Below are 26,334 nucleotides of genomic sequence, written 5' to 3'. Positions count from 1 at the left end.
AAACGAGGATATCGGGAACAGAGGATGCCTTGAAAACTCTGAAAAACAGTCTCTACTATGGCCATTGAGTTGGGAACCGTGAAATCCAAATGTGAGGACTTAGAAGCGAGGTCCCGCAGAAACAATATTCACATTATTGGGTCCCGGAAGATGCTATCAAAGGGACGATGGAGAAAGCGGTCGAAGACCTTCTGCGCATGTTACTAGGGGATCCGGGTTGGTCCTCCGATGTTCATAGTGGAAAGGGCACACAGGTCATTGGCCCCGAAGCCCAAGCCAGGGGCATATCCTAGACCAATCATTGCACGCATATTAAACTACAGAGACAGGGATCTGATTTTAAGAACCTCCAGAGAGAAACAGGAGTTAGGATGGGAGGCTAATGTCATACGTATCTACCCAGACTTCGCATTGGCAGTCCAACAGGAAAGAAAGCTCTTTACTGGGGTCAAGAAGATGCTTCGCGACCGGCAAGTGCAGTATGCAATGCTCTATCCCGCTAGACTTAAAATCCAACATCAGAATAAGTCATATTTCTTCACTTTCCCTGAGGAGGCTGCGAACTTTGTAGAAACACACATCCCCCCCGAACAGTGAACAATCCTAGGTGATGACTATCAAGTAAGTTGTGGGCCACATCATTGCTAACATGCTAATGAAGCGAGATGAATAGCAACGGGATAGGCTCCCTATGGAATCCCACGTCTGGGAGCAACGAAATGCAATCTTCAAACGCGTAGACACCAATGACCCTAGACATCACGAGTGAGAGCAACGCGATAGAACCGGAAATGACACTCAGACTTGTTATCGTCACGGGCACTGGAAGCACCGCACCCCCCCCCCCCCCCCCGTAGCGGGTGCTTAAGACATTGATGGGAGGGAATGGGTGGACATTTGACTGCACAGTTGAAGTTCGGGGAACTGTGAGGGGGAGTGGGGACAATGGGGGAATGTTGGGGTTTGTTATGCAATGGAGGTTGATAAAAGAAAAAGCACACTGGTGGTAAACACGAAGGCGCTAAAGCAGGCAACGGATGATTATTGGTGCACAACCATAAGCAACTACCTCATAGACAATGGGTAAAAAAGGCAGGGACGATATCAATGTGTTAAGTTTGAATTTAAGGGGCCTCGGCTCCAAGATGAAGAAAAGGAAGATTATGGCATATCTCAACAGGCAATCAGCTAAGATTATCTTCCTGCGAGAGACGCATATGGGACCCAGATAGGCCGAACAATTGATACCTAACTGGGGGGCTTTCCAGTATTTCACAACATACTCCAGTCGGGCTAGATGTGTTGCAATACTGCTACATAAAACGTTGTCGTACCAATTTATAAAAGTGGAATCTGATCCGGAAGGGATATATGTATTGCTACATGGTAATCTCTACGATAAGGAAATAGTCTTCCTTAATATATATAGTCCAAATACTGACCAACCAGACTTCTATTCCTCGCTCTTTGAGAAATTAGCGAGCTTTCCAACGGCTCATGTGATGTGCGGGGGGGACTTTAATACTATTTTAAATCTACAACTCGATCGCACATCGGCCCAATCCAGAACATTAACCAAAGCAGCGCAGTCAATACTCGCACATATGTCGCACCTGAATCTGAGGGATGCGTGGAGGACACTTCACCCGGCAATGAGAGAATACACATACTACTCCTTGGTTCATGACATGCATTCCAGAATAGACTTATGGCTAATAGATACGGGTAGCATGGCATGGGTCACAGACTCCCGCATTCACCCTAGGACCTACTCGGACCACTCCCCGATACAATTAACACTGAGAATTCCCGACAGGTCTAATGACCGTCCACCATGGAGATTTAAGCCGGCAACAGTAAGAGACCTGGTTTACAAAAATACAATGGAACCATACATACAAGAATATTTTGATATAAACGAAAATTCGGTCTCAACCCAGGCTACTCTATGGCAGGCGTTTAAAGTATGCATCAGGGGTCAGTCGATATCCGTAGGAGGAATCCTGAAAGATATTAGGGGTAGACTATCCCGATTAGAGACACAAATAGCAGCCCTGCAATCCCAATATGTGCTCACTTCGTCACCACAACTCAGCTCAGAAATCAATACCAGGCTTGAGGAATACATGAAAGCAGATCAGGAGGTCAGATACTTCGATAGACCTGCTGCGGCGCGTAGATACGGGGAGGAGGAACGTCCTGGGAGGTTATTGGCCAGAACCGTTCGTGGTGAAAGGGGCCCCACGATCATTCCCTGCATACTTACGGCGGATGGTACAGTAACCACTGACCAGATGAAACTGAAAGATGCATTTTACGCATGCTACGAAGACTTATACTCCCCACAGAGCACTATCACGGAACCCGAAATGGAACATGATCTCTCCCGAGTACCCACAACCCTTGTAGCAGAAGCCACTAGAGAATCATTGGAGGAACCCATCACTGAAATTATTGAAGCAATAAAAGCACTCCCCAATGGGAAATCGCTGGGCACGGACGGGTTGGGAGCCGAGTTCTATAAAGTATTTAGTCCTTTATTAGCACCCAGACTACATGCCGTGTGGATGGAGACAATACAAAAAGGGGAGCTCCCAGAAACCACAAGAGAGGCAATAATTACACTCCTGCTTAAGGCAGGGAAACCCCCCAAGGAATGCGGGTCGTATCGACCATTATCCTTAAACACAGATGCTAAGATCTTAGCGAAGATTCTAGCCCTTAGACTCACACCGTTGATTCCATATATGGTACACGAGGATCAAGCAGGGTTTATAACGGGCAGGTCCACAGCAACTAATATAAGACAATGCCACCAAATCATTGCCACAATAGCCCCCCCACCCCCCGAGACCCAAGGAATAGCGGTCTCCCTTGATATGCGGACATCTTTTGACACAGTTTTCTGGCCCTTTCTCTTCGGGGTGTTGCGGAATTAAAAATAAAATATCCTGACCGCACACTCAGTAAGGTCCTAGCGGAGGTGGAAAAGTTTGGCGAATACTCAGGCTTACGCCTTAACCCCAACAAATCGGAGATATTCCCGCTGACTGACAACACAGTTCAGCACCGAAACCTGCATGGCCTCATATGGAGCCCGGTCCACATCATATCTAGGTGCTCGCATAGCTAGGACGGCTCAATTGTTCCCCTCCTTGAACTACAGTACTCTGGCAGAAGCACTATGCATCAAAATGAAGCGATGGAGCGCCCTACCCATATCATTGATGGGGAGGATAGCGCTGATTAAAATGATAATACTTCTGAAACTCTTCTACCTTTTTAGTACAGTACCAGTGTGGCCTGGCCACGCTCTGTTTTCTAAAATTAATAATGCCTGCATAGCTTTCGTTTGGAGTGGACATCCTAGATTAAGCTGGAGGGCCCTGTCCGACACGTACCCCAAGGGTGGGCTGATGGCACCTGACATGGAATTATACTACCTCGCTGCGCAGGCACACTACGCTGCGGGCTGGGCCACGTCCTTCATCAACCCAGGCCCCCCAGCCCCTCCTCAGGGGAGCGCGAAGAGGTGTTGGCATTACAAAGGTTGACTAGGCCTACTCCCAAGCACTACAACACGATAAGCCCAACAAAGGTCACGATCACGGCATGGTCTAAAATTGCTGACATTTTCGAAGCTAGTAAATTATACCATCCAAGCATGTCTATCTGGTGCGACCCACATACACCCCTATCCAATGAGAGTGAAGTAGCAATGCACTGGACCACCAGAGGTGTTAAACAATGGCAATGGCGACAGCTATTCCCGGAAAAACACTTTATACCTTGGGAAGACATCAAAGATATAGTGGGAAACACGAATGCGTATAAGCAACAATATGACCAAGTGGCAGCCATCACACGCCATATGTTTCCATCATTCCCGAATGAACCTGAAATCAATATGGCACTAGGCTACATGTACACAGGGGGGGGACTCAGAAAATAACAACCTCTGCTTTGTATAGAATTATAGTACAGACACGACCGATGGTGATCCACGCAGCCAAGGGCAGGTGGGAGAACGATCTGGGGCAACTGATAGATCAAGAATGGTCCCAGATATGTTCACTAACTAAGCATTTCAAGATTTAAGCTGATTCACTATAAGATGACACATAGGACGCATTATTCCACGACAAAGCTTAAGAAAATATGCCCCACCATGCCCGGCGCCTGCCCCAGATGCCACAGTGAAAATGCAAACATATTTCATGTTATGGGACTGTACAGAACTGAAACCATACTGGTCGGAGGACTGCAGAGCTCTGGATAAGATGGCAGATCAACCGATGGAATGGTCTCCGCGAATATGCATGCTGGGGGCAGTGCGAAAAAATGAACCCAACGTGGCGTGGATTGTTTAATTTGAGTCTATTGATCGCCAAAAGGGCCATATTGATGAGGTGGAAGAATGTTCAACCGCCGACCAAGGATGACTGGAACAAAGACATGATGTGGGCTAACGATAATGACGAACTGTATATTGACTCTGTGTTGCCCCCATCCAAACCTAGGAACATATGGGCAAGGTATAATTAATATTTGGCAGAATTAACAGAACGGGAGTGCCCAACCACAGATGTAAGCTAATTGGTTTAAGTTGTACAACTACTAAATGACTGTCACCAATGTATGTGTATAATCTGTGTGCAAATATAAATAAAGTTGTTAAAAAAAAAAGAGAGGGGCTCCTTTGTGGAAACAGCAGTGATCAATAGTCCATGTTTTGAAATTTGAGGCAGGCTTTGATGGGCAGCCAATGGGCTTCTCTCCATGTTGACAAGATGTGGTCAGACCGTGGTAAGACAATGCTGTGCACAACACTTTATTTTAGAAGAGTTGGAGCTTAGCAAGTTTAGTTGCAGACGTACCCATGAGGAGTGTATTACAATAGTTCAGTTTGCTAAGAATATGTGCTCTTGCAAATGTGAGGCAGTTACTCAGTGAGAGAAATTGTCTACTCAAGGAGATGGGTTTGGAGGTATATGCAGTGGAAGAGGCTGGGGCATGTATGTGCTTATTCATAGCTAGCTCTGCATCTAGGTAGACCCCCCCTCAAGTTTGAACCTGCTTGAGGACTTGTATTGCCGTGCCATCGATGGGGAAATGAAGAATAGATTGTGTCAAGATTTTTGAGGCGGTGGGGCGGAACTACGATAAGTAGTTCTGTTTTGTCGTCATTGTGGCAAGGGTTGTGAGTGGCCATCCAGTTTTGAATAGTGTGTACACCCTGTTGATGGTAGCCGTGTCCTCTGTGTGGTCGCCAGTGATGGGGATTAGGATTTGGGTGTTGTCAACAAAATTAGTGTAGATGATGTCAAGGGTGTCAAATAAGGGTTTTAGTGTAGGTTTTGTAAAGGGTGGGTGATGAGCAGGAACCTTGGGAGACACCAATTGGGACATGGTCAGCTGCTGAATTCCTAATGAAGACTATTGAGGTATGCTCACTAAGGAAAGACTTGACCCGGGTGATGGCATCAGTGGAGAAGTGGAAATGTGAGCTAAGGTGCTGGCATAGCTTGCCATGGCCTACTCGGTCAAACGCTGCTGAGAGTTGAAGAATGGCTAAATTATCTGAATCCTGGATGCTGTCAAGCTGGATTTTGAGGCAGAGTAGAGCTGTTCCTATGCTGTGTCTGGGGCAGAAGCCAGACTCTCTTGATTCCCAAGAAGTGGTGGTGTTCTAGGAATTGTTGGACTTGGGGGAATAGGCAAAGCGTTCCAGAATTTTAAGCAATAATGGGACATATATACAAACACATTGATTACTCTGAGGGCAGAATGCAGGAGCAGTGGGTTGGGAGGTTAGTTTAACTAGGATATTGGGATGTTTTTTCCATTGCTAGAAGGTAGTTTGAGCCTTGTTTAAAATGGGGTTTAATGACCGGGAGAGAGCATGCAGAGGAGTGGGTCAAGTAGGGAAAGAGTGAACGCTTGAATAGGTAGAGTGGGCGGAGGACTGATGGGTTGTGAAGAGTCAAAGAGTTTGTGAGGGCGATTACAGTGAGATGCATTCAGTGAGGGAAGTGGGCACAAGGCCATGTATAGATGAGTAGAATGAATGTAAAGGGAGCTGTTGTGCATAGATTGCCATCCAGCATAGGCTGGGGGGCGAGATGAGCAGAGAGAGTGGGAGAGAGGTGGGGAGATGCATGGTCTGGAGGTTCCTGGAAATTGTTAAAGCCTCCATATTTGCCACAGCTTCTAATTGCTTTATGGATAAGGTTATCGGGCTGTACCACGAGTTATGGTCCTCTAAACCATGTTTAACACCCTCTCTGTAACTTAGACCTTTAATGTTGTCTTTAGGGCACATGGCTCATGGTATTGCTCTCGGGCAGGGTCTATAAAATCTTAACTACCTGAGTTGAGCGGAGTAGAGTTTATTCCAACCCCATATAGCAGAATTAAGTAAATTGCTACGATGGGCAAGCAATGTGAAGCATATTACTAATGTGGTTCCAGCTGAACAAGCCTATCCCCTAGCAGGTGTGAGATGGGTGATGCTTATTGTTAACATGGTGAAATCTGGGATAATCGTACATTGCTAATATCCTTTAGGCAATGTGGAGAACATCATGGTTGTGTTCTAATTTCTCATGAGAGGTTGAGGCATTGAACCCAGTGCTAACATTTTAAGATTCAAAGGACCTAAAAGTTGCTCTCTTAACCAACCCAAGCTAGTGTTTAATTACAGAATTCTGAAATACTTGCCAAGCTCTATAATGCATCGTCAGTGGTGTGGGATCTGATGCGGTCCTTTTACATTGTAGGGGTCTTCTCTGCTGGTTGAATGCCTTTTTTGCTTTGGAAATGGGCATTGTTAGACAGAGCTCCTGTTTTGGACATTGAAGGCCCACTTTCTAGAACCTCTCAAATTTCCCCCACCCATATATTTTTGTTTTTTTCGGACCTACAACCTACTTTTTGGCGGCCAGATGAACTTCTCCTCGAGTCTTTTTTTCAGGGCAACCATGGGGTAGTCTTAACTTGGTAGTTCGGTCACATGTCTCATTTCAAGTCCACATGGCTGCCTCGATATTCGTTCTAACCAATTTTTAGAACCGTCTAAGTCTCTGGGCTATATCCTGGGGGTGGTCTCAACAGAGTGGCAGCTCTACAGGGTAACCAGAACGGTTGGCCAACTGGACTCTTTCTCCCTAGCCCCCTCTCTTAAATTTTTGGTGATGGCCCTCACCAACTTTTAAGAGTAGTGGTACTTGAGGGTCTTCCCTGCCCCTGCAAGCTCCCTCTATTGTTGCTGGATTTTGGAAGAAGTGGGTCTGCTGACGTGCTTGAGGAGGCTCCCATAGATTCCTACTGTTTGTGCATTTATGGGCCCTCTTCTGGCTCTATTGGGTAGGTGCAGTGTTTTGGCACATACCAGAGGTCTAGGTTGGCATCATGCATCCTTCTCCTGACTTCATTTTGGGTTGAGCATTCCATGCTGGGACTGTCTCCAGGCCTATTTACTGCTTCTGCCCAGTTTCTTCCAATATCTCCCACCTTGCTGCAGGTAGCTGCTGTTGCCTGGAAGGGTAGTGGGATACCCATATGCTCCTTGGGTCATCCTGGTTTGCCTCAATCCATTCTTCCTGGGCTGGCCACCTTTGTGTACCAAGCCACCAGAGTCGGACTTCATGGGTTCCTTCACCTTCCTCTGGCCTTCTTTGCCAGTATTTTCATGGCTGGCTCAAATGGCTCCATTGTGTGAACATCTATTGCTCTTGCTCTTGCTCTTCTTTTCGATCATGGAGTTTGTTGGCTCAGGGTTCAAGCCTCTTGGCACCGGATCCTGTAAACATCGCCTGTAAAAGCAGCCCTGTACTGGGTTGTTCAGCCTCACTGGAACTGAATTTCTGGGAGCCAACACCAGAAGTACAAAGGTCTGGCAGCTCCTCTACCGAGAATGAATATTGCCAAATAACCTGTTATTCCCACTCGGTAGGGTCTACAACCACGTTTATAGAACGCCATACTTCGCATATATGTGTGACAATGTAAAAGGTGGCACCATCTTGTTACATATCGCTACTTCGAACTATGACCACATGAGTATTCAATTTTTTGGTTTAGAATTATCAATGTTTAATTGAACTTTGGCAGTAGGAAATTATTGATTATTAGCTCAGTGACCATACAAGTGCATTTGTATTGGAAGTTATTATTCCTGTTTTTTATCATTTGGCTAATGGTGGAATTGGATTCACAAGATTAGGAGTGGACAAGCTATACCCATTGGAGGGTTATAACCGTGAGCATCAGATTTAAGGTATGTGTTAGCTAACAGTACTAGGCTGCATGTGTTTGTAAAATGGTACACATGGGTGTAACGTAAAGTTTTCAACTGATAACAAGGAAGAATATTGCTTGATGAATTAGCACAATTGGAATAGGAGCTTGGAGTGTAATAACTACTGTATCACTAGTGATATCTTAATGGACAAGTTTCACATAGCATTTTGGTTATGAATTTTAAATAGCAAGGCAGTGCACGGTAGGGTGATTTAGTGTACGCTTGTACAACTTGGAATCAATTGCTAATTTAAACTAATTATGTTTCTTTATATAATACTTTTCTTACCTGGTCATCCCTCCCTATTCCCATCCCTGAATCTCGGGCTTCTGTTTGCACGATCTATAAACAATTTTTCTTATTAATCAAATTGTATATTTTCTGCACTAGAATAATGACTAATTATTGTTTTGATTTCTGTTATAATCTTGGAATATGTGTTTTTATGAACCATGAATCTAGCCCTGGTTTGAGAAAGACTGACTGGTCAAAACATGTGTCGCTAAGGGGCGATTCAATAAACAAGATTACCTTCTTACTACTAGTAATCTAAGTGTATCTTCATTGACATTGGAGGCGTTGGCGCTGGCTGTGGGTCGATAATCATATACATTATTAAATGAGGTTTGGGAATACCTTAGTTTAGCCTGACTGTGACAGCCAAGAATTGACTCTAAATAATAAGTGGTGAGCACAGAGTGGAGTCGCAACTCCCAAAAATGTGCAATCAGTCCCCCATACAGCCAACCAACACTTGAGGCTCTTCAACTGAGGGAGGATGACTACAATCCCTTATTTGGGATTCCTTGCCCTCATAGGGGGAGTGGGATCCCGCTTGCCCTGTCCCCTAGGGGTGTTAAGTTTAGTGGGCTCCCTTCTCTAATCCCAAAGGGGGTGGCTTTCACCTTGGTAGAATAGATTAATTCTCTGGATATGTCAAGCAAGGCAGTGCTCTTCAGGGAAAATAGTTGTTGCCAAAGGTAATTACGGTGTAAATATACAAGTGGAGGGCCTAACTTTAGGATTACATACAAAATCACAGGTGACTACTAAAACGTCTTTGGCCTACAACTTTCCGGACCAAAACTGGATGCAGGAAAAGGTCCAGGACAGGTAAGGACCTCCAATTTCACTTTAGAAAAGTTTCAGGTAAGTAGAAAGCTCCCATAGAAATATGCGGGACAAAGTTAGGCAACCCACCTGTATGGGGAAAAGGCAAGTAAGTGCCAGTTATACCCCATTGGTGAGGACCTGGTGGCAAGTGATCCTAGGGAGGACTAGAGGAGACCCCAATGAAAAGATCCAGCAGTTGGTTCATGAAAAAGGAGCCCCAGACGATTCAGGAAAAGCCACTCCACCATTGCCTGCAAATCATCACAACCACAGGCAGCCCTGAGCATGAGAGTCTTAAATAAGCCACCGCCAAAGGGCCCAGAGGTAATTGTAACGTGTTTGCTTCCAGAAAGACTGTTTCTATGAGGCAAAAAATCTGGTGAAGTCCAAGGCTTGTCTTTCCTAATTGCAGTTTACAGATTGCAACCACTCAGGGACTCGATTGAACCTTGGACCAACAACTGCCCCAGTGGTGGAAAAGAAGAATAAGCAGCCTTCCCACAAGGGAGTCTCAAGCCAGAAGGGCAAACAACAGAGAGGTAGACTCTGGGATGGCTAGGGCACCTGGCAAAGCAGCAGCTGGTGGCACGATGACCAAGTAAAGGGTGCCCAGCCAAAGAAGACAGTCACACAAAGAAGATAACGATGGCGGGGAGACACAATGGTCCTGAAGAGCGGGTGAGGCATGTTGCTTGAGTCTCAAGACCCTTCCAGGTGGCTCCACTTTCCAGCACCAAAGTGGGATGACCCTGGCAGCAAGATGGCAGCTTAACGGCCTGGAGATGGTCGCAGCATGGAAGGCCTGACCCAAAATGCAAGTGGAGTCCACGGGAAGACTGAGGTGTCCCAGTATGGACATCTAGCAGCAGAAAACCCAAACCCTAGATCAGCCCAGGAGCAATTTTCAGCCAGTATGGCCAAATGTGGTCCTTAAATTGTAGCGGAAGTGAAAAATGTCAGGAATTCCTTCAGTGGGTAGTTAAACCTGTTATTCTGAAAATTCGAGCAAACTGACTAGGCATGGGGCTTCCCCTTAAATGCCACCACATGCTGGCCAGAGCCAATGCACCAATTGCAATGGAAGGCAAGACACAAAGGGGTCAAGAGACCATAGTCTGGTTGGCCCCTGAAGCTTCCACTTAACTGAGACCACCCCCACAGACTGTGTTCTGGCCAGTTGTGATGAATATGATGATGCTATCACTCCTTTCCCTGAGATAGCTTCTCCTCATATGGCCAGGGGACGGCATCCGCTACCTGATCCCGACCCTGCGGGCGGCTATATGAAGGAGGACACATGGAGTGAGGTGACTCTCCGGGGGATAGCATGGCATCATCCGAGGAAGTCGCATATCCCCCCCCCATTCCCTTTTAGGGATGTTCCCTCCCTTCCACATTCCTTGATGGCATATTGTAACAAACTCCCTCAACCACTTGCTAAGCCTATAGCCAGTATTCCTCAATACCACAGGGAAAACATGACAGAAACTGGGATGAGGAAGACATGATGAGTAGTAATAACTCCTGAAGAAAACCAATACCAACAGTACAGTTGTTGGGACAATCTTATTGGCCTGTCAGAGTGCGGTACCGGTGGCAGTACAGATGTCCGAATGACTGAGCAAGCAAGAAGGAAGCCTGGTGTGCAGCATGTTCAGGGCAACTCTGCAGAGGCCCTGGTAGGACGCGTGGAAGCAAATTTTGCTTTCCGAGTGCTGAGGGAGCTGCAACCCTGAACGAAGACTGAACGCCTGTCAGAGGTATGTGCCGTGGCCGTGCGAGCCAGAGAACTACCAGACGTGGAATCTGGAAAGACGCAGAAGCAAACCGGTGAGCCCACGGAACGGATTGGGATACCAAAGTACTTTCGTGAAAGAACGCACAGGAACTAGACAGTGGAACTGCGATCTGGGACCCACAATACGAACCTGGGGTGGCGGGTGAATGGGGTAAGGGGAGAACCAAAAGAGAGAAACCAAAGGGACATTGCCTGTTAAGATCTGGCAGGGGAGTAAACCATCTTTTGTAAAGCAAACTGATTGAACTGTTTATACAAGATGTGTTCGGTATTTTTGTAAAGACATTGCATGAAAGTCCTGCATGAAAGTCCTGGCAGAAGAGGACACCAGGTAAAGTCCAGTGTATACAAGGAACTGTAAAATGGAATCCCAAAGAAGACCCAGGCCTTTGGGGATTTTGATTTGCATTTCAATGAGTAAGAAAACCTGGCAGGGGAGTATACCAGGTGTCCTGTGAGTCTGAGACCCACTCCCAAATTGCATTACAGTCAAAGGAGAGTCCCAAAGAAGAACCATGCCCTTAGGATTCTGAGTTATTTGGGAAGGGAACCATTTTCGCCAGGAGAGGATTATTCTTTTGCTTTAAAGTTTGCATTTCCTCGAGAGAAACCTGGGGAAGAGGGTCCTTCCCTGCAGCTATGAACATTGGCCACTTTTTACTTTTATGTTGGATTTGAACATGTGTGCACTTCGAGAAGCTGAGAAAATCCCCTTTGCACCAGAGTTAGTTTTAGAGTATGCGGGCAAGGATAGGATTTTGGACTCGGGACGTACATTTATTTTGGACATCTTGACACTCGACAGCCACTTAGTTTTGGTTGAGGTAGGGAAATGCTTCTTAGAATAGGGACAGTGAGTTATTTTCCAACTCATTTTCCTTTTTAATAAAAGTCTATAACCAACACAATGAGTCCTTTGCGTCCACTTCTTTCTTGGCTCTTCACACAGTCCAGGAGCCTAGCTAGTCTAAACCAGTAAAAAATATAGGGACTGCCATGTGTGGGCCAACACATAGCATACAAGTGCAGAGCAGCTATTTTAAGCCTATCCCATGGTTACCCTGAACAAAAGAAGGACCTAAAACAATTGAGAGCAAGACATTCGTACCCCAATGGCTACCAAAAAGGCATATTGGGCCAAAATGTTGTAAAATATCTTGCACCCCTGGTGAAGCAAAACTAAAGGCTGCCACCAGCCTACTGCCTAAATCCTATGTAGGGTGATATAATCACACTAGTGCACAAATGGAGTGCTTACAAAGCACTCCTGGGGAATTGGAATATCTTTGGTTATCCAGAAACATATACTCCAAATGAATCAGAAGTGTTGCAATGGCAGGGAAACTTGAATATAAGTCTCCCCGATCCGCAAAGGTCAGGGATCCAAAAATTAAAAATTAGGGTAAACATTTCTTTAACGGGCCCTAAAGTGACTGCAAAATTCCCAAAATAGAAATGTTGTCTTAACAGAAGCTCTGGCTTTCATTGCTACGCTGCTTATTGTCCTGGGTATGGTGGCACTGCTGGAGTCGATATCAGGTTTATGGTGGAAGCTCTTGGTTGCCCTTACCTTTTTTGAGCTCCATGTAGTGTATTCTGTGATGGCTACTAATATTTGGTGGTCTTTTTTTTGGTAGAAACACGAGAAGCCGAAGTATGTGCTGTGTGTTGCATTTACAGAGAATGGCGACGTCCTGACTGGAGACTCCAGTGGAAACTTGTATGTCTGGGGGAAAGGTAGGAACTGGACTACTTCTGTCCCATTCCCATGCTCGACTCTTGTTCTTGTCCTACAAATGGGTTGTTCTCTTTATTCCTCTGCTTGTTTCATTCCCTCTTTTTAATGTATTTTGTATCCCTTTCACTGTATTAGTTCATTCTATTTATTCTTGTGTTGGGTTTGATTGGGAGTGCATGTAGGACTGTGCCGCTCGCGCTGGAGAGTGGAAGTCAGAGCTGTGGTCTTCTTGCTAGTAGACCGGGAGGTGACCTGTGCTGGCTCAGCTCTGCGGCAACAAAGTGCCTTACTGATTCTTATTGTGATGAAGTTTGGAGCGATGCCAGGGCTGTGTTCTTATGGGGGTGGGGAGCAAAGCTGTACAGGTTGTGCATTGGCTGAGCAGATCTGTGGTGTTTCTACTGGAGGGCGGAGCACAGAGCTGAGCCTAGCCTCGATGATGGCGAGAGGGGCTAGAACCGTCATTCTGCTGCTGGCGGTGACTCTACTGAAATATGTGGAGTAGAGCTGTTCTATTCTTGCTGGGGGGGGTGAAAGGGTTCCTGTAGTGAACTATTTTATTCAGCCTTTCTCAAAAAATCATGTTTCTCTGGTATCTTTTATATCTATTATCGTGTGTGTGTGTGTGTGTATATGTGTGTATATATATATATATATTCCCTCTCACTGTGTCGCTTTCAAATTTGGAAAGATTCCATTTGTGCTACCAATGACCATTTTACCAGCCGTGCTTTGGGGGCTCATCATGAAGTGGGGAGTTTTTGGTGGTCATCTGGAAGCCCCGGGAAAACCGAGCCCCCACAGTGTTCCCTGGAAACAGACTGAAAATGGGTGGGTGTTCTGGAGGGAGTCTCTACTTTTGATTAAATGTGAACTTTGGCTCTTCCTCCCCACAGGTGGGAATCGCATCACCCATGCCATCCAGGGTGCCCATGAAGGTGGCATATTTGGGCTTTGTGTGCTCAAGAATGGCACCATTGTCTCCGGCGGCGGGAAGGACCGCAAGATGATCCTGTGGGACCGGGACTATCAGAAGGGTCAGGTGAATGAGGTGAGTTGCCTTAAGATATCTGCAGCAAGGCTCCATAGGGATATCACAGGACACCGGGAGACGCACAACTAGGTGTCCCTAACTGGACTGTACTGGATATTGCTGATGGGAGTAGTAGGCCAAAACATATTCTCTATTATCTATCTCTAGCTGTGTCTAAAGACTTACAATCGCCTTCAAAGAGCATGGAGACTGTTGTTGCAGAAGTCCTCTCACAGACCCATCAGACAAATCACAAGCTAGATGATGTTGATAGCCACTCTGGGAGTTGCAAATCCATCAAGGAGATCTTTAATCTCAACCAATGTAAAAGTAGTATGGATCTCTGCCTATGGGTGGATAAAGGTATGACGCAGGTATCTCCTGTTAGAGGTGATAAATCGTGCCAAACGGACCTGCTTGTCACCCAGTTATACTCACATGGTGTCACTTTCTTGGTTGATACCACTTATCCTGTATGATTGGCAGTGAGGTTAGTGATCATCGGACTGTTTTGTTTCCTCCAGTTGTATCTAGGCCTATGCCACCACTTTTTGTGTGCTGCTAAACCTCTGTTTGAAAAGACTGTGGCTGCAGCTAACCCTATTCATGGACGTGCAGCTACACCTTTAGGACTGGATATTCGTATTGCCCAAGATTAAGGCCCTTCACCTAAGGGGGCTCATTTTGGACCATAGAAACTCCTGTGAATTAACCTGAGATTGGAAACCAGTCTATAAGAAATAGTCTTGTGTTGGCTGCAAGCGAGAGTGAGTCCAGGTGACAAGACCTAAGATTTCTACGAAGGACACAAATTAAGGACTGGCTCACGGGGCAATAACAAATGCTGTATTGTCGTAGGCTGTGGTCGGAGCAATCTTCCTCTGTTCCTAAATTGCTGTAAGACCCTGAGTAATTGTTTATTTGCCACTAGCGTGATATTTGTTTTTGTTGAGTTGCATTAATGTCTCTTGGGCAGTGTATTTCTCTAGGATATTTTGGAAGTTGTTTGCTGTCTATTCTTGTGTTCTCGTTTGTGTTTTTCTGGTTTAGTTTGCACTCTGAGGGCTATGGGCGTGTAGCGCATTGTTCAAATAAATATGCACCGTCTGGTTTCCTCACCCTAGTGTATCAGCATGAAGACTTCAGAAAGAGACTGGCACATGTAACAGCAGGGCACTAGAGTGCCAGAACAGTCAACCAGAGAGACTCCTGCGTTCACTACAAGCTAGCACATTTCTCACGGGGCATGCAAGAAAATAGTGGTGCTCGCCTCCATAGCCTATGATACCAAGCCTTGCCTAGCCTCACAATACTCCACTACCTCCCCCCTTGGCCTCCTCCCCCAAACACACCCCCCACCTCACCACCCACCCCGTCCTCGTATTCACATGTATGGAAGGCCTAGTGTGGAAAACGCATAAACAAGAAAAGATCAAAAGGACTTCCAGAGAAACAAAGCAACGCACAGTGACATCAAATTTACAGGTGGGCACAGGAAGCGTGAGCGAGTAAGTGAGACCAGTAAGAAACACAAACTGGGGGAGGTGGACCGGTCTACAAGAGGAGAGTGAAATGGAATAGCTGGCTTCCAGAAACCACCACAAAGAGATGGTCATGGGGAGATTAACAATGAAACCGAATTCGCCATAGAAACAGCAAATCGCAAAGTTTCAGGTATTGACTGCTTGAGGCACTACAAGAAATACAGAAACAAGTGAGGCACAGAAACAGGATGTCAAAATCCCGAAGATCCCTCCCAGTTGATGACCCAACAAGGAGGTACTGACGGGCAATTATGAAGACGGAAAGAGGCACAGAGCGACAAACCAGCAGGGAAATGTGAAATGCCCATTGGGAGGGACTAAGACGAGCAAAGCTGCTAATCCAGAAAAGGGAAACCCTGGCCCATTAATTCTGTTGAGAAGGAATGCTGCCAGATGATTTATCGCTCACGCTACTGAGCAATGTTTTTTAGTTTTGGCTCATGGTTGGCATTAGACACGTGTGTGACACCTGGTGGTCTAGTTAGTGGGCTCAGCACTTTTGTTTCCCACCATTTGTGGAGGATTAAATGTAGAAACTGCCAAGATGTAGTGCTGCACACACATTATTAAGAATGACAAATGGGGACACAGTAGGCCTATTAATTAGTATTTCTAAATAAATTGTCGGTACAAGGGATACATTGCAATTCTGGCACAAGAAAATGCTCCTTTGGATCAAGAAACGAGTAGTGTCTTGTGGACGCTCCCGCCCCTGCACACCATATAAGCTGAGAAAAACTCAGTCCCAATTTAGTATCTGTTCATACATAGACATGAAATAAATCCATTCTAAGATGAATAGATTCGATCTTGACAGCGCCAAAGTTGAATTCATACCATGCAAAGGTGAAAGTAATAAACCATGTAATATAAACAAAATAGTGGGCTCAATGTGTTTCCGGGTCGAAGCCCCTTCTTCAGAAGCATCAATTTTCAAATAGCTAACCATTGCTCTTCATATTTCAAGTTTCCTACATCTACAAAAGACTAAATGAACACGGTTTCCTTTAGTTTAAGGATTCATGTACAGTAAATGGTACTCATCAGCTTGTACGTGCAATACAACATCACCTTAGTGCTTCTTTGAGGATCATGGAGGTAGTCTATTCTTAGAGTTGTGAAAGTGTGCTGCTAGGCTGAGCATCGTGTAATATACAGATATGTTTAAATGTATATTGAACATTTTAAAAGTACTAATTTAGGTAATATTCATCTTCTATTGATTAAGTAGCACTAGAGGTGCCTACCTTTTTATTATGGAGAGCAGTGCAATAGTGCTTGGAGCCTCAAGGGTATCGGTCGTCTGGGGCGGGTCATGGATGGTTTAGCTGTGGGTATATAACCAATTCCGTCAACTACTGAACAAGGGTAGATCGGGCAAGTCCATGAAAGAAAAGGTGGGAAACTCGCACAATAGTGGCGTCACTTGCGATGGAGGAAGAATCTTGTATTTGGAGAGAAATTGTGTCAGATCTCATCGTAGACCTGGTGTGCCTTCCACCTCGTAAACCTATAGGTAATTCCGCATCCCAGCAAAGAGCCCAAAGTTAAAGTAGTTAGCTACTGTGTTTGTGTGGGTATTACAAGCCCGAGTCAGATCCATTTGGAATATCGCTTCTCTGTTCCAGAATTAACTTTACCTCACTTGACCCTATATTTGTATTTTGGTTATATATTACGCACCTTGCCCTCGGGCATCTGCGCGCAGAGTTTCAAGAAGGTGGTTACATACATGATGAGACAGCAAAAAAAACAGATTTCAAAACAATAAGGTCAATCATTACATAGTGAATCCAATCAATGCAAGCGGTAATACATAGGCGATCTGCAGGATGTAGAGAAATACTAAAGGTGGGTAAGTTGCAAGGTAGGTGATCATGTGAGGATATGTTACGTGGAAGGCGGTGCATCGAGTGCGAAATTTTTAAAGGCAAAGAAGGTAGGTTCTGTTCTAAATGCGGTAGGTATAGTGTTCCAAATGTTGGCAGCGAGGACTGGGAAACTTGACCCTCCCCCCTGCTGTCTGAAATTTGAAACTAGGTATAGACAGCGTGTGCACATAAGCAGACCTCGGAGGTCGGTTGGCAGAATGACGTGAGAAACGATTGGCCAGGTATTCGGGCGCTAGATTGTTCTGAGCCTTTAAGGCTAACGTTTTCAGGGAGATTCTGTGCGCGGCCGCGAGCCAATATAGGCTACGTCTAATTTCAGAGATATGAAATCGACTTGGAATGTTGAGGGCAGCCCTGATGGCATTATTCTGGGTGACTTCTAACTTGTCAATGTTTCTTTGGCTGGTACCTAGATATAAGTCATTGCAATAATACATTTTTGCCATGGTTAAGGTTCTTGCAAGGATGATGCAGTTTTCAGTTGTCAGAAACGGTCTGCACGCTCTAATAAGTTTACACGTATAGGCCAAGGCAGACACCACTGCATTGGTTTGTCTGGTAAGAGAAAGTGTTGAGTCCAAATAGATACCAAGAGTTTTAGTTACTTTAGAAACTTTAATAATGTTACCATCAATAGTGAATCTAGTTTAGCCAATTTGGCATGCGAACCGAGGATCAGCAACTCAGTTTTTTCATCATTAAGGCAAAGCCCAGGATGTGCCACCGAGGCCTGGATAACTGAATAGACTTCGTTAAGTGCTCTAGCGTCAGCATTATGGTCGCCAGTGAGTGGAATGGGTATCTGGGTGTCGCCAGCGTAGTTAGTGTAGGAGACACCCAGATAGTCAAGTATGTTGAAAAGTGGCTTGGTAAACACTTTATATAACGTGGGGGAGACACAGGACCCTTGTGGGACTGCTGATCCTGAATTTTTGATCTGAAAGAAATGACTGAAGCCACTAGTTTTGTCCATGGTCTAAGTTGTGGTTCTCCAGTGTAACTGGTGGGATGCATATTATTCTATAGCAAATGTAAAGATCATCAGTTATAGGTTGATTTCTAAAGAGAAAGTCCACATTTCTGAAATAAATATATCGATTGGGGAAACTAGTCCAAAGAGCTTTTTAACCCAACGTTCATTGGTGTTGTCATTTTTTAGTGTGTGGAGGTGTTCGTGTTTTTAAATGCTCATGTGTTCTCCTTCCTCTTTCCCGCAGATTCCAGAAGCCTTTGGCCCAGTTCGTACAATCACAGAAGGAAAGGGGGAAAATGTTTACATTGGAACCACGCGGAATTCCGTGCTCCAGGGCTCCTTGGCCGGCGGCTTCACCTTGCTTGTGCAGGTAACTGACCGTACTTTGAACAGCATCCTGTCGGGTGGTGTTGCATCTCTGACTTATACCCAGTCTCCATCGTCTCTATGCATTTTCATTGGGGGTCTGGGGGATATCCGAGTGTAGTGGACTTTCAACGTCCGGTGTAGGGAAGCGCCTTATTCAGATAAGAATCGGAATGATAATTATACCTTTTTGTGTGTATGTATATGTAACTTGTATAGCTATTGCAGTGTTTGCTGCATCGGAACTCACTAAACGGTAATTTTCGACTGCCTGATTTGTCGGATGTGGATGGGTGAAAGGCTGGGCTGCCCTGCCAAACTTGGAACCTGTGTCCTGCATGCTACCCTCAGAAGGCAAACTTTTCACTCCCTGGTCATCCACTAGGGTTCCGATGATGGTGATGATGATGAGATTTGGGCTCTGGTTGGGAAGGTGTACCTAGAGCGAGGCGAGCCTCCAATCATGGCTATCCTCCGCCAAGCGGGACATTTGGTGCAGCACTGGTGCTCTTTTAATTGACTACAGGCCAGCGTAAAGCTGAACAAACTTTTGAAGCGGAATATACTCTGATCTGGTCGATCCCCAGGCGCCTTCATGGCTACAAACATTCAGCACAGCTAGAGGTGGATGTAACTGTGGCACTTATTTGTGACTCGGATGTCCTAGGACTGTAACTGATGAGCTCTTCAGAGCCCTCTCTCTGGCCAGGGTTGCAGTGATCAGTGAACATGTTAAGATGCTGGTCTGGAGATTCTGCCCGGCATGTAGAAAACCAGAGGGGATTCAAACACTTTAATTAAATGTGTCTATAGGACTCCAACGTTGGTTGTGACCGACCAAACCACCCATCACAATCCAGGCCCCTTTTCTGCTGGAGAGCCAAGGTGTAAGTCGCCGAATTGGGCGGACTTGATGAGCTATTCACACTGCTTGAAAGTACAAAAGCCAGGCTTCCTAAAATGTCAATCTTGTCCATGTCAGAAAGCATAAAAGGGCAACGTTTTTTAAGTGGATGATTAAGGGTTTGCTGTGATAATAATTCAAGCAGTATTTCATAAATGCCACCAAATTACTGTCCACTAGATTCAGGTTTTGAAAGTATTGTCTCTGGCGGTATTCTAATGAAATGCCGCCACAGGTAAAGTCCTCTTTTGGCAAAGTCTGCCTATTTTTCCCCAACCCCACAGCTGGAAGTCAAAATGTCAAATTGGCCTAGACATTTTAAAAATGTATTTTGATTGTGCAGAATGAAAGCGCGGGCACTTCCCTTCAATACGTTGTGAGCCATGCTAAGGGTGTGCAAGGGTGGGCATCTGATGCCCCCTCCCCACCTTGCCCAGGCAATCAAAGTACTGCTCCTTTTCTGCATTTAAAAATCTGCAGTAGTGGTATGAACCACTGCTATACATTATCCCTTTCCACCTTCATTTTGAAGGTGGAAATGAACATAAAAGCTTTTAAAAAAAGAATTCAGAGTTAACAGTGACTGAGGTGAAATAGCCTGAATAGGACAGACTTGCAGAAAATGCACCATCCACCTCGTAATGACCCCTTAAGAATTCCCCAGGTTGCCTGGTATTTGGTAATAATCGGAAGGTGCAGTCCTAAAGGCCGCATCCCTGATTTATTATTGAGAAAAGGTGCATTCCGTACATTGAAAGTAGTGAATATTATGCAGCGTCTACAAAGTTACGGATGAGTGCAGAAGAACCTAGTTCCAGATGGTGTCATCTGACTTTTCCTGGGATGAGGCAATAGTCTGCTGCATAGACTCTGTATGGGCCAGTTTGCCCCTTCCATGCAGCGAAGGTCACAGGAAGAAACGTGCAGAGCCTGCCGCCGAATAACCACCCACGTGGCCTTGCAGACTCCCGGTCTTGCGACTCTAGCGCCTTCGCAGTGATTGTCTCAGACTATCATGTTATCTCTCTTGCCATTCTCATGATCTAGTGCCGGCTTCTAAATTGAATGGGTCCAATCTTCTATCTAGAGGTACTCATAGCGCCTTCGCAGTGATTGTCTCAGACTATCATGTTATCTCTCTTGCCATTCTCATGATCTAGTGCCAGCTTCTAAATTGAATGGGTCCAATCTTCTATCTAGAGGTACTCACAGTGAGGGCAATCTCACTAGGTGGTAGGTAAATCATGACCGCCTGGGCATGCAGCATTTCCACAACCGTTCCAGGAGCTCGTCCATAGTGTGCGCTCCTCCCTGATGGCACAGGACTGCCTACTCCTGGAGGGGGGGGGGTGGTGGATGCAAGGGAAAGATTAAGCATGGATGACATGCACAGTGCCTCACCGTTCCAAGGACCCACATTACAACAGCGGTTGTAAATGGGAACAAATATGGGCCCTCCTATTGGTTCCGACATTTGGACTGCTGCATTGGCCCCATTAGCGGGTTAGGACGAAATTACTTAACCCGAAATGACCGACCTCACCAAAAGACCTAAAACACACACCACGAGAAGTTCTAATTACACAAACTTCTCGTGGTATGCGTTTAGGTGTTTTGGTGGCGTTGGCCTGAATAAATATAATTAAATAAGGCTCCGGTGGGGGATGGGGGGTGTCCTGTGCAGTGAGCGGAGGTTGCAGGGGACACCAACCGGCTCTGACAGAACCAAAAAAAAAATTGGGGCTGCGGGGTGACCCCCCGACATCCCGCTCACTATACTACACAGTATTTCCCATGTGGACACATCCCATAGATCCCCAATATGTACAAGCGTGTTGTTGAGACAGCCTTTTTAAGTTCATGGTAGGCCAGCCGTGACAAACGAAATGCTCAAATTAACCACATAAAACAGGCCCCATCACCCTGCACGCCCTGCCGGCTGTAATGATTTGAAAATATATAAACCAAACCAATGCAGCTGCGGTCCTCTACACTCGAAGAAACAAGTGTTTGGAGAACCCAACTAGCCGAAGAGGTTGGAAACCGTAGCCATGGGGTGCGCAGAATGATTCACAGGCATGCTCACTTGGTGCCATGTGTACACACATGAGTACATTGCGTTATAGTACATACTTCAAGCGGAGCATCTTCTATGTTGCCATGAAGGTTCAGTTTATGTATTCCTATGGGGAAGTACATGGCTGCCTCTTGTTATCTGTACATAATCGGAGCATGTGACAGGCTGAGGCGGCGCCTTGGCTGACAGAGGGGGCAGCTGCCATCCTCTGCACTGGCACAAGGACAGGCTTGGTGTTCATAACCACTGAAAGCCCTACTGCCCGAATGGGATCCGCGCTGCCTTCTCATCTCATCGGTCTGGCTAGTAACAATGACCATGCCCGTGGCAAGCTCTGGAAACAGAGCCGCCTCTTGGCACCCAAGTAATGCACGGTCTTCTTGCCCACCTTCGTGGTATTCGCTTTCTCAGTCGGATCACAGAAGCATGTGTTCACTGAGAGTTGCACACCTGTCTGCAATGGGCCCGCCACCCTCCGCGATATTGGACTGGTTGTAATATTGGACTGGCTGGCGTTTGTCGCTCTCGTTTGCCAGCTGTCTTTTGGGAACTTGTGAATTTTAACAACTTGTTGTTTCTCCATCCGCTTGCTCTTCTAGACCTTTCCTGCTTCTTTGTTTAACAAACTCTTCCTTTGCGAGGTTGTGTTTATTGTCCGTCTTGGCGGTGTCCTAATTTCCATGCTACATTATTTTTAAGGCTCGTTGTTTCTTTACCTGTTTGCGTGCTTCCTCTGTATCTTTGGGATGGTGTCTGCCCATTTCCCATAAGAAATGAAGCTCATTGAAATAGATCGCACGCTTTGGTAGACTGGGAGGCGAACCAACAGCCTGTGAGCAATCCCTGTTCTGTCCTTTAGCAGAATAGGAGAGTAGGAAGTCATCACCCCTCCCCCCCGCCCCCGCAATTGTAATTACAACCTGCATTTTTCAAAACGTGTATATTTGTTTTTATTTATTACAAAGCACATTGAATAGAAATTACATACAGATTGGTACATATCGGATGGCAAAGGCAGTCATTGTTATGGACCCTTTTTAATATCCTTGGTTTGACTGGATAAAGTGATAAAGGTGTATTATGGGATCATAATCCAAGGACCAGATGACAAAAACCTAAATAGTCGGATGTTAGGAGTCTAGGGCCAATATTTGCAAAAACAAGCATTTTGATATTCGGAGTCCGGGGCCAGTATTTACAGAATTAATGGTCCTGTAAGGTGAGCCACGTGGCCACTCCTGATAGGAAGCGGGGAGCGGGGTTACTGGTCCTCACCTGTCGCGAGCAGTGGAGTGGGACTCGTTTTGGAGAATTCCTCTGATGGAATGGCTTTGAGGGCCAGGGAGTGAGGTTGGGTGTGAGCAGGAGCAGTGGAGGTGCATGGATGCAATTCAAGATGAGGATCGGCAACTTGGGGAGCGATTTTGGCACAGCCCAGCAGGGTGATGGTGAAGAGAGGATCTTTCACTTTGACATATTGAGATGCCGGTTGCTACAGGAAACGTCACAGTGGTCTTGGTTTGGGGGGGGGGGGGGTTCCCGTGCTTGGTTGTGTTAAAAGACCTCAACGTATTTCTCTGGGGGTACTGGCCTTGTGTTATGCCCCTTTGCCTTGCTTGCTCCCAATCCCCTTCTCCCAAGACTGATGTATGTGTCTGCGTCATGTCTGACCAGAAGGTGCATCCTTCATTCACAGCAGAGTCTGCTATGCAATTGGAGGCTCCTTGCCAGGGTTTGATCCGGATTCCTTTTTTTTTTATGTCATTACATTATGGGCAAAAGCACATTCCATTGATTTTTGCAAGATCTGATAACGGAAATCCACACTATCTTATTTTTAAGAATCTATTGTTTGATGGGCGTGTAGCCGGATAGGAGGACGTCGAGGAGGAAATGCCTATACTGGTTTTTGTTTCTTGTTTCTTGCTTTGAAACTGCGTGCTGCAGCACAGTGACTGGAACCCACAGGCAGTAGGAACATGGGCGCATTGCAGCCCGCTCAAACGTAATCCAATGGATGAAAAATGCTTTAAGGGTTCTGAGGCAGTACATGTTTATACATACACTAGTCGTAGTATATGCCGTTCTAGATGATCTGAAAGGTCCACAATATATGTCCCCCTTCTTAAGTATCGGAATTACCACTGATTGCTTTCAGGAAGGGGCTCATAGGTCCCTGTGACTGATTAGTGGTAACTGAAAAGGCTAAGCGTATAGGTAACTGTCTTTGCACTTTGAAACCCTTGTAAAAGCGCATGGTAAATAAACCATCTTCTTTTGAATTTGAAAGGCATATTTGTATGCGATGGAATGAGATGTATGCACGGATTAAGAACGGTAACCAAGTTGCACCATTTACACTGGCCTCTCTGGGTCTTTGTAGACGCTTAATTGTCAACCTTCTTCCATTGCAGAGTCCCGGTGGTGGCATAAAATTGCGTATAGCATAATTACAGCACCTATTTTCAGTTTTAGCTTGTGGGGAGGCATTCGTCCTCCATTGTTTTGCTCTTTAGAAACTGCAAGGTTGAGCATGTAATTAACTGTCCATTGACACTAGTACTCCCCGTGCCCGGTGTGAAGAGAAGTGGGGGTGTAAAAAAGTAACTTCAAATTATTCCGAATGTTTGTGATAGTGGAAGGTGAAGGTGATGGTGTAGAACCGTGCACATTCCGTTTGTTAAACTGATAGCTGTTGTTGAAGTGGAAGAGCGCTGAGAGGTGCACTTTGCCATTTGGACAGCAGAGGGCAACCTATCACTGATGAATTATATCCGCTGAGTACAGAAACATACTGAAGCATTTTATGTAGATAGGTCTCACTCTGTCCCTATTCTATTTAATATGGCACAGTGAGGTGTCCCTGGAAGATGAAGGCAGTGTTAGTGGGGGTGTGCAGTCGATGGGATGCCTTTCAGGTAAGGGGACCTGCTGTTAAAAATGCTTTACATAAACTGTGAGGTCTGTGATGGATCTGACTTTAGGAAAGCACATTGCAGTGTGTGAGCCAGGTGGGGTGAATGAACTGACCCAATCAGCATCAATGTGGGGGCAGAATTCCATTTGTGGTTATTTTGCTGTCTTATTTTCTGGCACCGCTAAACATTATGCTTTCTCTGCTGCTGTTCTAGGCTATGACTGATTTTTTTGTGTTCAGAGCGACTACGACTGAATTCTCCATGTTGACGCAACTCTTTTTACTGCATTGTAAACAACCCAATTTGGGCATACATTAGTTTTGTGGAGTAGGTTCACATCATCCCCCTTATCACCTGCATAGAGCCTATCCCACTCGACTGGTTGAACCATGCTGTCAATCACCCACGTGACCATGGCCCACAACAGTCAGGATAAATACCCCCTCACTCAGTGTCGCTTATTCAAAACATTCCCGGTCAACAACCTAGACACAAACATTGAAGACTTCCCCCACCACAGGAAATGATTCAGTCCTCCTAGAATTATTCAACAGCTCTGCAATGAAACTGGTGGACACACATGGCTCTCTCCCCCACCTCCAAAAGAAAATGCTCTGCTAAGACCCAACCATCCTGCTCTCGGTACACCAACAAGCATGCCTCGAATAAACTCATTGGAGCCCTATAGAAATGGTGGCACAAAAAACATAACCAAGGAGATCTGACCAACCTCCAATCTCTCCACACTAACCATAGGTTCTAATACCGTGGCCAAAGCTTCTTACTACTCCACCACTAATGCGGCAGACTCCAACAGGAGCAAAGCCCTCTTCAAAGAAGTGTAAAGCATTGTATTAAACCATCACCTGACACAGAGGTGCCAGCAACCTCCCACAGCATTCACCCTCCTTAGGCCGCAGCATGCACACTTCTCCTCTTCACTGAATTCTTTCCTCTCCCTACCCAACACCTCCTAAAAATGCTTGTCTCCCTCAAACCTACTTCCTACTCTGATGCAATCATCCTGGCCTCCATCATTAAACATTTGGCGGGGCGGGCACACAATGCCCTCACCAGCATGATTCTTTCATCGAAGGGTCATTCCTGGACGCCCTCAAAACTGGTCTCCTCGACCGATCCCTCCAGCAAGAATCTGACCCTAGATACCTAAACCAAGATGACCTGGCCAACTATGGGCCAGTTACCAACTTCCATTTATCGGCAACATCTTGGAAAAAGTAGTCGCTGCGCACCTACTCGTTAGTCATTCAATTCTATCTGCTGGGGTTCCACCCCTAGTGTAGCATCGAGACAGCCACCATCCAGGTCGTGCATGATGCCCTCCAAATCACGGACTCTGGGGACTCCTGCCTTGTCCTCATTGACCTCTTGGCTGAATTAAACACAGTCTACCATTGAATCATCCTCTTCCTCCTCGCCCACAGGATGGGAGGACTTTAATAAGTGTTTGCAGTAGTAATTAATTTGTTCAACCTATCAAAAGCCCTAAATTACTGCAACTTACAGTGCAGCTGACCAGCCTTCCAACTTATATACCTCCATCGTGGTGACATGGCACAGTCCCCATACAGATTAGCAAGTCTCGGTCTAGAACCTCCTTTTCTACGCGGTGTGAATTGAACACCCCGGTAGTCTAAAGATGAGATTTGCATTTA

At 45.8% G+C, this 26,334-nt stretch overlaps 1 protein-coding gene across 4 annotated transcripts in view; it reads left to right on the top strand.

Annotated features, from left to right (window-relative positions):
- Nucleotides 1-26,334, top strand: part of EML2 (EMAP like 2) — a 511,359-nt gene that overhangs the window by 385,488 nt on the left and 99,537 nt on the right. For all 4 annotated transcript variants that reach the window (XM_069644710.1, XM_069644712.1, XM_069644711.1 and 1 more), the window contains 3 exons: nt 12,851-12,950; nt 13,848-14,002; nt 18,638-18,763. In XM_069644710.1, the coding sequence (XP_069500811.1) occupies nt 12,851-12,950; nt 13,848-14,002; nt 18,638-18,763 (381 nt within the window). The remainder of the gene's footprint in view (nt 1-12,850; nt 12,951-13,847; nt 14,003-18,637; nt 18,764-26,334) is intronic.

Source organism: Ambystoma mexicanum, chromosome 2p, assembly GCF_040938575.1.
Source record: "Ambystoma mexicanum isolate Mex_15411 chromosome 2p, UKY_AmexF1_1, whole genome shotgun sequence".
In the NCBI taxonomy this organism is placed as follows: domain Eukaryota; kingdom Metazoa; phylum Chordata; class Amphibia; order Caudata; family Ambystomatidae; genus Ambystoma; species Ambystoma mexicanum.
The sequence above is the reverse complement of the archived record's forward strand: the minus strand, read 5'-3'. Positions and strand labels throughout refer to the sequence as shown.